The 17,062-nt window shown below is 44.9% G+C and overlaps 1 protein-coding gene across 2 annotated transcripts in view; it reads left to right on the plus strand.

Annotated features, from left to right (window-relative positions):
• USP34 (ubiquitin specific peptidase 34) overlaps positions 1 to 17,062 on the plus strand; it is a 98,499-nt gene that overhangs the window by 78,418 nt on the left and 3,019 nt on the right. For both annotated transcript variants that reach the window (XM_081903570.1, XM_081903571.1), the window contains 20 exons: positions 433 to 518; positions 1,013 to 1,181; positions 1,452 to 1,526; positions 2,717 to 2,868; positions 3,349 to 3,397; positions 3,492 to 3,596; positions 3,699 to 3,743; positions 5,534 to 5,638; positions 6,478 to 6,625; positions 6,886 to 7,520; positions 8,065 to 8,222; positions 9,211 to 9,289; positions 9,452 to 9,578; positions 9,718 to 9,825; positions 10,835 to 10,939; positions 12,399 to 12,523; positions 13,001 to 13,124; positions 14,072 to 14,151; positions 14,914 to 15,054; positions 16,677 to 16,823. In XM_081903570.1, the coding sequence (XP_081759696.1) occupies positions 433 to 518; positions 1,013 to 1,181; positions 1,452 to 1,526; positions 2,717 to 2,868; positions 3,349 to 3,397; positions 3,492 to 3,596; positions 3,699 to 3,743; positions 5,534 to 5,638; positions 6,478 to 6,625; positions 6,886 to 7,520; positions 8,065 to 8,222; positions 9,211 to 9,289; positions 9,452 to 9,578; positions 9,718 to 9,825; positions 10,835 to 10,939; positions 12,399 to 12,523; positions 13,001 to 13,124; positions 14,072 to 14,151; positions 14,914 to 15,054; positions 16,677 to 16,823 (2,763 nt within the window). The remainder of the gene's footprint in view (positions 1 to 432; positions 519 to 1,012; positions 1,182 to 1,451; positions 1,527 to 2,716; positions 2,869 to 3,348; positions 3,398 to 3,491; positions 3,597 to 3,698; positions 3,744 to 5,533; positions 5,639 to 6,477; positions 6,626 to 6,885; positions 7,521 to 8,064; positions 8,223 to 9,210; positions 9,290 to 9,451; positions 9,579 to 9,717; positions 9,826 to 10,834; positions 10,940 to 12,398; positions 12,524 to 13,000; positions 13,125 to 14,071; positions 14,152 to 14,913; positions 15,055 to 16,676; positions 16,824 to 17,062) is intronic.

The following is a 17,062-nucleotide window of genomic DNA, read 5'->3' on the forward strand; positions in this document are numbered from 1 at the left end:
TATACAACCCATTCAAGACATTTCCCCCTGTTGGTTGGCTTGACATCTACTCTGAAACTTGAAAGCTTGCTCAGTATTTTATCACACTTCCAATTTGTGCTGCATATATTTTCCTACTATGGTTTGTGGCTTTTCCTTAACATATCAATGCTGCTGCCTGCAACTTTACGTGTGTGTGAAGTATGTGTTTGCAAACATGTAGACCTTCAAAGTTGGGGGATCCAGAATCTGGCCTTCTGGCTGAAACCAGTTCCCTGTCCCAGCTCTGTAATGTCATGGGTGAAGTGGTATTTAGGTACATGAAACACAAGATCAGTTTAATCATGGCTGATTCTTTGAACAGTGTAGTCCTAGAATTCTGTTTTTTGAAGTCCTATTAAAATTATCTCTGAAGTCCCAAACAAAGTCACCCTCCAACTCATTATTTCACAGATGTTCCAGCGCTTGTGCATTCACGTGATTCAGCGGCTGAGGCCTGTCCATGCTCATCTTTACTTGCAGCCAGGAATAGAAGACTGGTAAAACATTTGTACCTGATAATGTTTTCTTCTTAAAAGTTATTTCAGCTATTCAAAATGCTTGTTTTATTATTAAAAGTAATCATTAGAAAGCATTAAGAAATACATAATCAGACCTTTCTGTTTCGGGCTGTTTCCTTTGTTTTTATACTGCTGCGTGGTCACAAGACTGAGTAAAATGGAACAAGTTCTAAACAGCTTCCCTCTGTAGACTGTTTTTTGTCATCTTCTTCAGTATAGACTGTTTTTTGTCATCTTCACCCTTATCCTATGCATGTTTTAATGTCCTACTCAGTTCTGTAGGACTTTTTTTTAACCAGGTAACTGTGCATAGGATTGCAGTCTTAGTTGTAGTACATAGAATGCCTGAGGATAATGCAGTATGCACATAAACATGGAATCTTTGAACATCCCTTTAGATTGGCCTGAGGTCGCTTTTGCCTGCAGAGTCTTTAACAATACACTGAATGATTCAAATTGAAATGTATTTTCAGTTCGGATGACATGGATGGCCCTGTGGAAGATATTGGTAGTCGCTCGTGCGTAACCCGCTTTGTGAAGACTCTGTTGTCAATTATGGAGCATGGTGTGAAACCTCACAGTAAACATCTCACAGAGTATTTCGCCTTTCTTTATGAATTTGCCAAAATGGGAGAAGAGGAGGTGAGTGCAGCTTTGGTTGGTCTGATTTTCTGTGGACTCTGCAGTTTCTATTTGGGAATTTGTGTGTGTGAGTGTGTGACCATGCTGCTGTGCCATCTGCTGTCTCAGATTTTTCTTACTGTACGTATTTTTTAAATGTTTGTGCCTTTATTATATATAGTCAGAGAGGGAGAAAAGCCAACCTTGGGATGGGAGGTGGGCCATAAATAACTAGAATCAGTAAATATACTGTATTGCTTACACATTCCAATAATTTTCACCTGTTTCCAGAGCCAGTTCTTGCTTTCACTGCAAGCCATATCAACAATGGTCCATTTCTACATGGGAACCAAAGGACCTGAAAATGTAAGTCTTAAGATTTTCACCTTTCTGGCCAAGTGATAATGTTCGTTCTCACACACCTCATGTTGACCACATATTAAGTGAAGACTGAAATGATGGAAATAGCTTTATTAATGTGAGCCCTTTCTTAAGAGTCATTTTTGTAAACTGTGTTTTGTGGTACCTGGGAGTGCCTTGAAAGTTCTTACATGAGAAGGTCACTGATGAGGATGAACTTTGGCTCCTGATTTCCCTCTTCAGTGCAGGGGTCCCTACAGGTATAGATAGTGCTCCATAATGTGGGAAGGTGGTTAAAGCCCAGGAGGTCTGGCCCAAACCCCATGTGGGCTTGGAGTTGAATCCTTGTCATTGCACTTCACTTAAAAGAATCATAGAATCATAGAGTTGGAAGAGACCACAAGGGCCATCGAGTCCAACCCCCTGCCAAGCAGGAAACACCATCAGAGCACTCCTGACATATGGTTGTCAAGCCTCTGCTTAAAGACCTCCAAAGAAGGAGACTCCACCACACTCCTTGGCAGCAAATTCCACTGTCGAACAGCTCTTACTGTCAGGAAGTTCTTCCTAATGTTTAGGTGGAATCTTCTTTCTTGTAGTTTGGATCCATTGCTCCGTGTCCGCTTCTCTGGAGCAGCAGAAAACAACCTTTCTCCCTCCTCTATGTGACATCCTTTTATATTTTTGAACATGGCTATCAAATCACCCCTTAACCTCCTCTTCTCCAGGCTAAACATGCCCAGCTCCCTTAGCCGTTCCTCATAAGGCATCGTTTCCAGGCCTTTGACCATTTTGGTTGCCCTCCTCTGGACACGTTCCAGTTTGTCAGTGTCCTTCTTGAACAGCTTGTTTGAAAAATAACGTGAAAGGACAATAAAGGCAACACCTGTCTGAGGCATAATAGGAGGGAGTTCCAAAGGCCCTATTCCTACATTGTATGGGATGGATCCCCTGATAAGCTCGTATCTGTCGGAAGCCCTCTCATTAAGTTACCCTTGTGGTTAAGTCCCGATGCAGAGTAACTTGGTTGATTATTATAATAAATGGCTTTTACAGTGCTAGGCCTGGACCAAAAGAATCCCAGGGAGTGATAAAGTGAAAAGGTTAATCTCTCACTCAGACCTGCAAGGTGATTTCTTTCAGCTTGCCATGAGAATTACATGTATGTTGTTGTCATGCCCCCGCTTGTCCTTTAGCCACAAGTTGAAGTATTATCAGAAGAAGAAGGAGAAGAGGAAGAGGAGGAGGAAGATATTCTTTCTTTAGCAGAAGAAAAATACAGGCCTGCTGCACTTGAAAAGATGATAGCTCTGATAGCTCTTCTGGTTGAGCAGTCCCGCTCAGAGAGGTAAGGAGCAGCCACACACAGGCACAGCTTCTCCCTTGGGTTTACTAGGGTGGTTCAACCCATGGCCCTCGAGGCCTTTTTGGCAGCCTTCAGTTTAGTGGGCTGCCCCGGTTTAGACTCTTGTTTAAGTGCAGTTAGATGCAGAACTGGGTGCACTCACCTCACTTACTTTTTGAGTGGTGCCTCTTGTACAATGAGCTGGGCTGGCCACTGGAGGTGGCTGGTGGTGGGGCTCCCAAAATCTGTAGCAAGAGTAATGGAGAGATTGCACTTATCAGCAGCATGAAGCAGGCAAAGTGAGGGCCTACCTCTCTACAATCTATTCTGGCTCACCTAGTGGAGAAGCACTGACTTTCTGTATGTGCAACCTTGCATGGATCACTCTGAGAGAATGAACATTACAGGAAAGCAACTCTTACTTTTTCAAGTCCGGTAGATTGATGAAATGAATCAGTTTGGTTTTTTAAATTGTGTTTTTAGGCACTTGACTTTATCCCAGAATGACATGGCGGCTTTAACAGGAGGCAAGGTAAATATATTTGGATGCTGGAAAAGTACAACTGTTTTCAAATGTGCCTTATTAAAAAATGTCTGCTGTACTAACACCTTCGGATTTGTTTCAGGGTTTTCCTTTCTTGTTTCAACATATCCGCGATGGGATAAACATCAGGCAGACCTGCAATCTTATATTCAGCCTTTGCCGGTACAATAACAGACTTGCAGAACATGTAAGTATCAGCTGCTGTCGACTCTGTTTGTTCCAGGAGCTTTACTGGGAAAGTTGCACTGGAGTTGCATATATAATCGAAGTTTTCCTTTCTCTCTTACAGATTGTTTCCATGCTTTTCACATCTATAGCCAAGTTGACTCCTGAGGTGCGTACGGTTATGGTATTGTTACCAATGTACTGGGGACGTGGGTGGCGCTGTGGTCTAAACCACAGAGCCTAGGGCTTGCCGATCAGAAGGTCAGTGGTTCGATTCCCCGCAACGGGGTGAGCTCCCATTGTTCAGTCCCAGCTCCTGCCCACCTAGCAGTTCAAAAGCACGTCAGGTGCAAGTAGATAAATAGGTACCACTCTGGTGGGAAGGTAAATGGTGTTTCCGTGCGCTGCTCTGGTTCTCCAGAAGCAACTTAGTCATGCTGGCCACATGACCCAGAAACTGTGCGGACAAACACCGGCTCCCTCGGCCTATAGAGTGAGATGAGCATGCAACCCTAGAGTCGTCCACGACTGGACCTAATGGTCAGGGGTACCTTTACCTTTACCAATTTACTGGCCTGACATTTGCGTCTATATCTCTACAGATTAGTGTGGGCCTGTATAAATCTTTAGCAGCCAGTTCCTCTCAATTTCTCCATTTGTGCCCTCCTAAAAGACCTTGCATTCTCAAGTTAAAACGGTTGATGGGAAATACCACTGCCTAACTCAGGTGCCAGTCAGATGAAACTGGGCTAATATATTCTTAAGGCCAAGATTTCGCCACGTAAAAAGAATAGATTCCGGGGTGGAATTGAATGCCTTAGAGGCTGGTGTCTCTGATTATGCCCTGTCCCTTTCTACTATGTAATGAATAGCTGCTGTTCTTTCTTGTGGGGAAAAGTGCTGAATCTGAGAACAAAGTATACTTAGTCTGCCCTGACAGTAGGTAGCTTCCATTGAAATGGACCCTATATGGAGGATAATGCCGTTCTGTTCATAGATGCATAGAAAAAACATGCATCTTCCCTTCCTGCCCTCATCTTTTTCTCTCCCCTTGTTTCTGCAGTACACAAGCCCTCCCTCTGCATGCACACATGCGCATAAGTATGTCTACAAGGAGGACTTGAGTACAACAGCACTCTCCCTATTGAGATTCCCAATAACTGGTATTCATAGGAACAGTCTGGCGCTGAACCTCTGGACCTCCATACACACTGCCCAGGCTTGCAACCCGGGGAGGTCACTTCAGTGCCACTAACAGTGTGGTTTAACTTCACTGCTGGAGGCACACTCCATTGTCTCTTTGTGGATGCCAACAACTGCCTTCAACAGTCAGTGTAGAACACAGCCACCATGACTAGTATTGCCATGCCAAGGCTAGCATTGATAGTCTTCTCCTCTGTGAACACATACATTGTCATCATCAACATCACGTTGGTTATAAATAATGAACTGAATTTGATGGACTCTGCATAGTGTGGCAGATAAAATTCTTCTTTCCACCAAAGAAAGGCAAGTTGAATAGATCCAGTAGCACCTTAAAGACCAACTAAGTTAGTTCTTGGTATGAGCTTTCGTGTGCATGCACACTTCTTCAGATACCCTGGTATCTCATACCAAGAACTAACTTAGTTGGTCTTTAAGGTGCTACTGGAAGGAAAATTTTTTGTTTTGACTATGGCAGACCAACACGGCTACCTATCTGTAAGTTGAATAGGTGTGTAACATCAGGGCTTGGCTAAGGACCTCTGCGGTACATCCATAAGCAATTTTCAGGGTGCTTTGCAGTAGCTGAGGAATGTCGTGGCCGTAAATCTTTCAGCTGCATAAATGCACATAAACCGCTCACAGGATGAAATAAACCGTGGATTAAAAGTTGGTTTTCAAGGCATGGCTGTGATTTCCTGATGTGATTTATAGGCAGTATTTCATTGTGCCTTTTGTTTATTTTCAACGCTGCAGGCAGCCAATCCCTTTTTCAAGTTGCTGACCATGCTTATGGAATTTGCCGGTGGCCCTCCTGGAATGCCACCGTTCGCTTCTTACATCCTCCAGAGGATATGGGAGGTAAAGTATGCAGAGCTTATCAAGCAGAGATTCAGAGACTCCCAGCCCTTGTTCGTCTATTTCCCACCAAGTTGTTGAGATGGAATAACCTTCAAGAAGAACTGCTCTTAAGCCTTTCCTACCTGACTGGGAACTCTGGAAATAGTAGCTCTTGCCTTTGGCAAGCAGTGCAGTAGATCTGGGTGCATATTCCTCCATCAGATATTAGATGGTGTTAAGAAAACAGCCAATCCTGTTAATTATCCTGTTTTATCTTTTTTTTCATTGTGGCACTGAACTATGTGCAGCTGGCATGGAACTCAGATGGTGCAGATCTCCAGTAGGACTGTACCACTTTAGCCTTCACATTTGGAGTTCCTGAATGTCTTCTCTCTGCGTCCATAAGTTTTGACATGGTGCATGATTTTCAAGTAATTGCTCCCCATGCAGAAAATCCCCATGGGAGAACTCCACCGCCTGAACCAGTGAACAGTTTGAATTGTGCCTACTGTCCTGTACAGGAAGCCTCCCTTCCATGTGTTAAGGGAGTAGCCGATTAGTGACACAGGGTTAGGGGTATGTCTCCCCAAGTTAGATTTCGGAGCATGGGGGAATACTTAAAGTAGCTAACTACTGTCAGGGCTACCTTGCCTTCTGACTCTGTTTCATGAACAGGTATCACATCAGATATCTGCATCTGGGGCAAAATGTGCAATACACTGCACCCCTCTTGCAGAAAAGCACACATGCAGCCTTGTTGAATACCTGCAGTCTTGGCCATGTTCACAATATGTTGAATGCCAGCCAGGAGTCTATGTGGGTTTGTCTGACTCTTCCATTTCCCCCTTTTTCCTGCCTAGGTGATTGAGTACAACCCTTCTCAGTGCCTGGATTGGCTAGCAGTGCAGACGCCCCGAAATAAGCTTGCCCACAGTTGGGTGTTGCAGAATATGGAGAACTGGGTAGAACGCTTTCTTTTGGCTCACAACTACCCTAGAGTGAGAACCTGTAAGTTGTTAAGTGGGAGGAAATTACCCTTTTCTGATTTTAACTTTTGCATAATTGTTTCGTCGTCGTTTAATTGCGGTTGTAAGGGAGAATGTGGGCTCTGCTGTTTTGTTTATTTCACTTAACAGTATTTGAATATTTGGAAGGTCTAGCTGTGTTTCCCTTTCTCTTATCTGTATTATGTGTGGTTTTATGAAACTCAAGCTCTACCTGGCGAGGTTTGGTCTGTCTGTTCACCTGTGGTTTTTTCTCCTTTGCAGCTGCTGCCTACCTTCTGGTCTCTCTCATTCCAAGCAATTCATTCCGACAGATGTTCCGATCCACCCGCTCACTCCACATCCCCACTCGGGACCTTCCCCTTAGCCCAGACACCACGGTCGTCCTTCACCAGGTCTATAATGTGCTCCTTGGGCTGCTCTCGCGAGCTAAGCTCTACGTAGACGCTGCCGTTCACGGGACTACGAAACTGGTGCCCTACTTCAGCTTCATGACCTACTGCTTGATTTCCAAAACGGAAAAACTGATGTTTTCTACCTACTTCATGGACTTGTGGAACCTTTTCCAGCCGAAGCTCTCTGAGCCCGCCATCGCCACCAACCACAACAAGCAGGCCTTGCTCTCTTTCTGGTACAACGTCTGTGTTGACTGCCCCGAGAATGTGCGCCTTATTGTACAGAACCCCGTAGTCACCAAGAACATTGCCTTCAATTACATCCTAGCGGACCACGACGACCAGGATGTGGTGCTCTTTAACCGTGGGATGCTGCCTGCCTACTACGGCATTCTGCGGCTGTGCTGTGAGCAGTCCCCTGCATTCACCAGGCAGCTGGCTTCTCATCAGAATATTCAGTGGGCCTTTAAGAATCTCACCCCACACGCTAGCCAGTACCCTGGGGTAAGTCCCTTCGCCCAATAAGACAGGATGGGGAAAATGGTGTTGTGCTGGGATTTTCTATAACACAAGAGCCAGGATTCGGGATTGGCCAGCAGTGTTTTATGGGGATGCCATTTTGAGGAAAAGGGTTCTGCAGTTGTTGATACCTAATTTAGAGATGGTGAAGAAAACAAGAGCCCAGGCACCTGTAATATGTTCCACCTCTTCCAGTTTTAGAGTGCTTTTATCTTTTAATTTTATCATACATTTACTTGTTTTTGTAAAAAAAATTTTTTTGGGGGGTGGGGTTATTCCATAAATTTGAAGGGCGGCAATTTAATAGGATTGGCAGGGGGCAAAAATTAGAACCACATGAACCCAAGAGTGCTTTTTTTATTTTAAATGTGGCATTACAAAGCAAATGCTTGGACGTGCAAATTTCCTGATTCTTGAAATTTGCTTTATTCTAGGAGCACCCCTGCCCCCCAGTGAATTAATGATCAGGACTTGAAAATTGTTTGTTAAGGTGACTGTTTTAGCCTGATGCTTGTTCTGGTTTCTTTAGGCTGTGGAGGAGCTGTTTAACCTCATGCAACTGTTTGTAGCTCAGAGGCCAGATATGAGAGAGGAAGAGCTGGAAGACATTAAGCAGTTTAAGAAAACTACCATAAGCTGTTACCTTCGCTGCTTAGATGGACGGTCATGCTGGACTACTTTAATAAGGTATCTCACTTTTGGAATACAGTGGACACTCGGGTTGCGGACGTGATCCATGCAGGAAGCACGTTCGCAACCCGCAGCGCCGCATCTGCGCACGCACAGGTTGTGTTTCGGCGCTTCTGCACATGTACAAAGCGTGATTTAGTGCTTATGCGCAAGTGCCGAAACCTGGAAGTAACCCATTCCAGTACTTCCGGGTTCGACGCGGTGCACAACTCGAAAAGGTGTGACCTGAAGCTTCTGTAACCCGAGGTATGACTGTATTGTTATAAAAGAAATTCATGGACCATATAAAAAGTTGAAATCTGGTAACTGCATGCACACAGAGGGAGAGAATGTACAAAGGAGCCAAGCAGTCATCATTGTTCTTTCTGCTATTTTGTGAATATTAATTTTGTTTAGTGCCTACAGTGCTTGGATCCTCCCTGCTGATGTGCGCATCCCCCTTTATTTTTGTTTTCCTAGGCAGCAAACAAATGTGGATATTTCCCCTTTTCTCTCCTGCACTCACACTGAACACTGGAGAGATCACGCTGAAATTTGCTTATGTACCTTTGTGTATGGTTGCATAGTTTTCTGTTTGGCACTCATTCTCCCCCCCACAGTGCACATTTTCCAGGGGTGAAGGAAAGATACATCATCATTTTTAATGCAAAGCCTGTCACCAGGATCGAGAGTGAATAATTATATTTGATACACCATGTTCACTGGGAGGGTGCGGTTGTTCCCAGGTCTCGCTCTTGGGCTGCCCATAAGAATCCAGTTGGCCACTGCAAGAACAGGCTGCTGGACTAGGTGATCCATTGGCCTGATCCAGCAGGATCTTCTTATGTTCAGGACACAGTTCCACATTTTGCCCTCCCAGTATGCCTGCTCATCCCTTGCACCTATTTTCAAAACGTCACAATCACGAATAAAAAAATAATTTAAAACAAATAATATGGTAGCATGCTTAAGCTCATGTTTCTCCCTTACTGTTTTCTCCCCCTAGTGCCTTCCGAATATTACTAGAAACAGACGAGGACCGGCTTCTTGTTGTGTTCAACAGAGGCTTAATCCTGATGACGGAGGTAAGAATATCATACCTATTGTTTGTGGGGTTTTTTTTAAAAAAAAAGTTGTGCTGAGGAAACATAGAGTAAAATATATGAGGACACTATATTCATATAAATGCTTTTTGAAATGTTAGTAACTTGCTAACACTACTTTTTAATATATATATATATTTTCAGTCCTTCAACACATTGCACATGATGTACCACGAAGCCACAGCTTGCCACGTAACTGGAGACCTGGTTGAGCTTCTGTCCATATTCCTTTCTGTTCTCAAGTCCACCCGACCATATCTGCAAAGGAAAGGTTTGGGCGTTATTTATTACTTATATTTACATTTCTCTTTTAAAAATGAAAGGGGGGTGGGAAAGCCAACGTATAATTGCCAGTATAATTCAACGATTTATAGCGGTCGACTGACCAAACCATGTTCTTGTATTTGCAGATGTGAAACAAGCACTGATCCAGTGGCAGGAGCGAATAGAATTTGCCCACAAACTTTTAACTTTGCTAAATTCATACAGCCCCCCGGAACTTAGAAACACTTGTATAGGTAAGGTATATTTGGGTTAGCTCCACCCAAAGGCTTGATGAACAGTGAACATTTAGGAAAGCTTTCTATTAATCTGTCTTTTTTCTAAAGCTGGGTGCCCACATGCACGCATAGAACATACAAGGAGGGGGGCATTTCAGAGTAGAGGGGCTTGATGGTCGAGACCCTCTTGTAGAAAAACACCAAAGGCTGCCAACAAGGCCCCCATCCATCTACAGGTGCAGGTTTCACACGTGCTGTCCTCACACCCCCATTTTAAAGCCCAGTTCATACCCTTCTCCCCTAGTCTCTTCAGTGACACATGCATTCAGCCTGAAATGATTGGTGGATGTGGGGAGGAGAGGGATCCGACTCAGTTAAACACCTAGGTTTTTCCAAACACGCATGCCTGTAATTTCTACCATCCAAAGAGCATCACACAGATTAGCTGTGGTAGCTACTGGAACTGTGCATCAGATTTGGCCAAACCAGGCATATCTGGAGAGGGACGTGGGCATTGGGTGAGTTGGGTACAGACAGCCACGGATCGCTGCGATTTGGGTTGGATGGCCGGAGCAATCCGTGGCTGTCGGGAGGCAGGAGCATTGGGCAGGAGAACCATATGAACAGGACAAGCTCTACTTGACTGGCAGCTGCATCTCGTCAGGAGGAGTTAGGCCCAACGCAGTGATTCTCCTTTCAGCCTGATGCCCTGCCCTGCAGGAGCAATGCTTTCTCTCAACAGCTGTTGAGCAGAGACACTGATCCTGTGGGATACGGCTGCCGCTTCACAGGCCGCTTTCTTTCAGGAAAGCTGCTTGCGAAGCAGCACAGGGTTGGATCCTTCAGCTTACCAACTTGTAAGCAAAAGCATTCAATCCTGCTTGGTGTCCCAACTGTAATCTTAAACCCTCTTTGAACCTTTTGCTAAAATAGAAGATTTATCCCGGGTATTTCACTTTTGTCAAGTGAGCAGTTGACCCCAGACCTATATCTTTAGAAAAATGCAAAACCAATGTTTGCTTTGCAGATGTCCTCAAGGAGCTGGTGCTCTTAAGCCCTCACGATTTCCTGCACACTCTGGTTCCATTTCTGCAGCACAACCATTGCACATACCACCACAGCAACATCCCAAGTACGTGTTTCTGCTTGAAAAGGCCTGTTGTTAACTGTTTGTGTGTCTAGCCCAGGATTTTGTTGCAGGATTCGATTGTTCTGAGATTTCAGATTTCCCCTAAGACAGCCCAGGAAGGTGAGGGGTTCTCAAGGGATATGGCTTATTTAAGTAATTTCAGGCATACTTTCATTGGCCTGACTTCATCAACAGGGGGAGAAGACATAAGGAATAGTATGATTAAAAAAAGAAAGCAGAGCAGCTTTGTACATAGTACCTATTAGATGGGCAGGTACTAGGCCTAGGGCTTTCTCAGTGGTAGCCCCATGCCTTTGGAACTCCATTCCTGTGAACATATGTACAGCCTCATCATTGCAGGTCTTTAAAAAAACACCTCTGAGGACACCTTTATTAATATCTGTGTTTGGCTGAACTGTGCTGTAGTTAAAAAAACAACAACAACCCTTTAGCTGGTGATTGGGGTGTATGTCTGTTTTGTAACTGGATTGTGTCTTAGAGTCTCAAAAGCAACCTTTTGAGGGCAATTTGCCCTGAAAAGGCAGGTTAAAACCTTTTGAATGAAAAGAAATGTTCATCAGAACATAAAGGAGGGGTAGTAATAAAGAGCAGGAATCACCTGGGAATAAATGAGGGTGAGATGGCAGGTCGATATCTAAGCCCAAGTGCTTGCCCATGACCACCACTTGTCATCACGCAGGCTCCCGTTCCAAGGAGCTTGGATAACAATTGGGTAAATTATAAACCTGCCAATAAATGGTATTGGTAACATGACTACATGTTGATGGGAATCATTGCAGTTGGGTTGCACTTGAGGAGGTGGTGATGGGAAGTGTTAAGGAAAGTTTCTGCAGAACAAGTAAGGCTTTGGGAAAGAGTCCACGGTGTCAAAAAGCAGCAAGGATTGGGCAGGCAGGCAGGGTGACTGTTCTAGCAAGCAGGTGAAATGGGCTTTGGAAATAGCCGGTACTGTGGCAGGTGGTGCAAAGATCTCAAGGTGGGGGCACTAAGATGTTTGGTAGCAAGCGAGGGATCCCATGTTCTGCACTTGCCTCTCACGTTGCATTTGCCTGGATGGGAAAGAACATGCGAGGGAGGTGCTTAATCCTGTCGCTTTCTCCCAGCCTGCCTTCAAGAGCAGGTTTCCCAGTCAAGTGGTTTCAAACAGCTGGTGGGGAGGGATTGCAAATGAAAAGCAACCAGAGTGACAAACTTCCGCAGTCAGCACCTTTCCCATCAGTCTAAGACTTGGAAGCTTCCTGTTTGCCTCTGACCTTCTGGTTCCAGCCTCAGGTTAGGATGCTATAACCAGGAAAGTGCTAAAAATACTAAATACTGAGTCTGGATCACACACACGCACGCACTTTTATTTTTCTTGTTTTTAAGAATATTACTAGTTACTTTTAAGTGTCAAGCTGCGTAGATTAAATGCCTGTTTTTTGTTCTCTCATTTCTGTTTCAGTGTCTCTTGGTCCTTACTTCCCATGCCGTGAAAATTTGAAATTGATAGGAGGCAAAAGTAACATCCGCCCACCTCGCCCTGAGCTTAATATGTGCCTCTTGCCTACTATGGTTGAAGCCAGCAAGGTACATCTGTTGGGGAAGGGCTTCTCGTTGGGATTCCTGGTGGGGTTGAGCGAGGCTCCAAGACTGCTGTGCCTTGGAAGTTGTGGACTTCGCTCACCACTGGTGCTGCAGACTGCTGTTAAATGCTGTGCATGTTACAAAATGCTGGCAACTAGTTTGCTGGGGTGGTGTGTTAATAAGAAGGAAACTGCTTTTGGAAGCAGGATGGAGAATACTTAATACTTAATCTTTCCTCACCCGTCGCTTCCGTTCTCCAAATCTTTCTTTCACATACACACAGGGTTCCAAATACGTTTAAACTTTGAGCAATAGTTGAGGGTGGCTCGGGAGGAGTGGGCAAGTCGTGGGCAGGGGAAGGGTTAAGTGCAGATACGTGTACAGAGACATTCACCAGTTAGTTGCTTTTCCACTTCCACTCTGCGTCGGGGAATCTTTTGAAACCACGCGGCAATAAACCAGTTTCCCTTAAATCTTCAGGGCAAAGATGAAGTTTATGACCGCATGCTGCTAGATTACTTTTTCTCGTATCATCAGTTCATCCATCTGTTGTGCCGAGTTGCCATCAATTGTGAGAAGTTCACAGAGACCTTAGTAAAGATGAGTAAGTACAGAAGTGACGCTTCTCCCTAAAGTATCTCAGCACCCGAGGGGGCCTTCGGTGGCAGCTGTTGCTTAAACAAGAGACTAAATGCAACAGTGTATTTACAGCCTTTCCTTTTCAAGTGTACCTGAGCATTTCATTGAGCAAATCTTTCATTGTAAGGCTCTGGGTGGGGGATTGGGAGTCCATAGCCTTCCAGGAGTTGCAGGGCTACAAGTCTCATTGTGCCTGACCATTGGAACTGCTGACCAGGCTCACGGGAGAGAGAGAGACCCTGTTACACTGCCAGCCCATTAAGACCTAGCCTTAAATAGCAGTGAAAGCAGTGCAGAAAAATAATTAAATAACAAACAAAAGGAGAGAAAATCTTTGTTTGTTTGTTTGTTTAATTAATTAATTAATTAATTTTATTTATATTCCACCCTTTCCCCAAACTGCGACTCAGTGCAGCTTACAAAAATTCAAATAACATGGATAAAATAAAAAAGCTAAAAATCTATAAACAACAATGGTTAAGAAGTAGTTAAGGTATTATAGAATTAAAGCTATATAGTGTAAAAGCAAATCTATGAACATACAGATAGTAAAAACAGCACAGCCCTTTTAAAATGTGTTTTTGGGGGGGTTGTTGGGTTGTTTTTATTTTTATTATGTATTTTGTGGTTTTATCTTTTGATTTTATTCTGTGAACCGCCCTGAGATCTCTGGGTATAGGACAGTATATAAATTCAATGAATGAATGAATGCTCTTAAAAACAGCCAGTTCCCCCAATCCTGTCAGAATAAAACAGTCTTCACCTGCCAGTGGAAGGACAGTAAAGGTGGAGACCGTATAACTTTTTTGTATATTGCTGATCATTTATCATGATCTGTATTAAAATGTTTTAAACCTTTGGCGAATGTTCCAACCCGCTGAAATTACTGCTGCTTCTCTTTCCAAATTGTAGGTGTCCTCGTCGCATACGAAGGCTTGCCTCTTCATCTAGCTTTGTTTCCCAAACTTTGGACTGAGCTTTGCCAAACTCAGGTAAAATGTGGTGTGCTTCTCAAGCTGCTCTCAGTCCTTGACAATCTTCACTTAAAATGATCTGTGGTAGCAGATGTTGTGAAAGACCTCTACCTGCCTGAGACTCTTTGGAGCTGCTGCCAGTTGGAGGGACACCATTGGGCTAGGTGGCTAGAGAGTCTGACCTTTGCATAAGACCAGCTTCCCGTTTACCACATGAGAACCAATGTAAGGTAAAGGTAAAGGGACCCCTGACCATTAGGTCCAGTTGTGGCTTTATTGGCCGAGGGAGCCAGCGTACAGCTTCTGGGTCATGTGGCCAGCATGACTAAGCTGCTTCTGGAGAACCAGAGCAGCGCACGGAAACGCCGTTTACCTTCCTGCCAGAGTGGTACCTATTTATCTACTTGCACTTTGATGTGCTTTCGAACTGCTAGTTTGGCAGGAGCAGGGACTGAGCAACAGGAGCTCACCCCGTCGCGGGGATTCGAACCGCCAACCTTCTGATCAGCAAGCCCTAGTCTCTGTGGTTTAACCCACAGCGCCACCCACGTCCCACTGTGAACCAATGTAGCTCTAGGTATAAGCGGTCCAGCAGGTGCTGCTATTTCCTGTGCAAACACCTTTTGCTTGGTACAGCAGCCTGCAAGTGCTGAGGAACCGTGGCAACTTTGTGCAGCACTTCTCTGCTAAGCTGCCTTCGCAAGCCCTGCTGGAGTGAATAAGTGTTGTCTGGTGCATGTGTGCAAAAGACTGCAGCCTTCCTTTTCTTTCTTCCTTCAGTCTGCCATGTCAAAGAACTGCATCAAGCTCCTGTGCGAGGACCCTGTGTTTGCAGAATACATTAAATGCATCCTCATGGATGAAAGGACCTTCCTCAATAACAACGTTGTGTACACTTTCTTAACGCATTTTCTTCTCAAGGTATGTCCATCAGGCATCTTGTGTGTGAGTTGCTCAGGGCACCCTCACAAAGCTTTGACTCAGATTAATTAGACCAGAGGTTTTCAAGCTTTTTTGTGTCCACGGCTCCCTTGACTACATTCTTTCTGTGGCACCCCTGTGGGGCTCAGGAGCCCAGTTACGTCACCCCTTGCCTGCGGAGCTGGCAGCCTCACACCCCTTTTCAAACACCCTGCCTTGTGGAGCATTCCCTCAGCCTCCTCTCCCCTCTCCTTGGGAGTCCTCTGGGCAGTCGCTGCCCCTGCCCCTTCCCCTGCCCTAAAGGGAGGTGCCTCCTCACACTGCCCCACAGGGGCCTGGGAAGTACCCTCTGGCCAGCCCCAGAGGCACCATTTGCCTGGGGGGATTGTAGCCAGGGCTGCTGCTGCTGCTGCTGCTGCTGCAACAAACAGTCATGCAAGTCTTTGGGAGGCTCAGATGAGAGGGCTGAGATGAGAGGGTATCAGAGGAGGAAGGGCCCCCAATCACACAGGGTTCCCAGACGTTTCACCGTCTATTGATCCCTGTGCCACCACTTTATTTCTCGCTGCCACCACCCAGGCCCCACCTGGTACAATACTGAGTCCAGTCAAGGTTAAATTGGAACATAAACTTCTCTTTATTTATTGCAGTTTAACAAGCGTTTGGTTTCATAAACTGTATCAGTCAATTACATTCATGGGGTGCCTATCCAGACCTATAACTTCCACTACCTGCTCTCACTCACTAAACCACCTCTCAGATATTTACTTGTCTTCCTAGCTTGTTCCTGACTCAGCTTATTTCGCTATACTAACTCAACCTACCCACAAACTCTATCCCGATTTACTCCCACTCCAACCAACTCCCAACGAACTCCTCCCTTTGCCCCTCCCAGAGCTGGTTTTATGGTCCCTCTGATTCCACCCCCTGGGTCCTGATTGGGTAACCTGTTTAACTATTTCACCTCCAGCACTCACATATGTTAACCTCACAGTCGTGCAAGTCTTTGGGAGGCTGAGATGAGAGGGCATCAGAGGAGGAAGGGAAGGAAAAAGGGACAGGCCAGTGTTGTCCGTGGCACTCCTATCATTCAAGGCACCCCAGGGTGCCACAGCATGCTGGTTGAAAACCACTGAATTAGAACTACACATAGGCTTGGTGTGATTGAAGAAAAGGAACACTCAGCTGTAAGTTGCTGGGTGGACTCCTAGACTGTAGGTAGGATGTTTGTTGAGGTGAAGCCTCCTTTTACTTTACAAATCACCTTGCTCAAAGGATAGAGCTTCTGCTGAGTTTGTTCAGTAGGGAGTGGGATGAAAGGTCTTTCGTATTTCCGTATTATCTAAGGAAGAAAATCCACACACTTCCTAGCGAACGTGAGGACAGAATACACAGATGGCTGCTACTTCTGCAGTTCACTGACCAATTGAAATAAGTCACAGAATCATAGAATTGTAGAATTGGAAGGGAGCCTGGGGGTTATTGAGTCCAACCCTCGGCAATGAAGGAATATCAAAGCACACATACCACTTCCATAGCTGTGTCGACAGCAGAACTGTGATCGCTTGAATCAATTGTGTCTCATGAGCCAAGTTTAAAAATCATGCTTGATTTTTTTACAGGTGCAAGGGCAGGTTTTTTCTGAAGCAAATTGTGCTGGAGTAATCAATAATTTGGTTACAAATCTGATCAACCAGTATCAGAGCTTAGAATCAGATTTCGCCAATCAGCGAGTTGAAATTTTTAAAGCAAGCTCCACTTTAAATGGGGTAAGTTACCTCTCTTCCCCCTTCCCTTTCGGCTTAAAATAAATACCAGAGGTTTATTTTCATTCTGCTGTGCCTTCAGTGTATGTATCCAAAAGTCATAACTGAGTTGTTGTTGTTGTTTAAAAAAGATGCCTTTATACAGTCTCTTGGTCTGCTATATTCTTTTTGAGATGGGCAGGGGAAATTGCTCTCAGTATTCCAAGTTGGAAAAGGAATGGCACATGGAGTAGTACCAGGAC

This window comes from Podarcis melisellensis (assembly GCF_964234715.1).
Source record: "Podarcis melisellensis genome assembly, chromosome: 3".
Lineage (NCBI taxonomy): Eukaryota > Metazoa > Chordata > Lepidosauria > Squamata > Lacertidae > Podarcis > Podarcis melisellensis.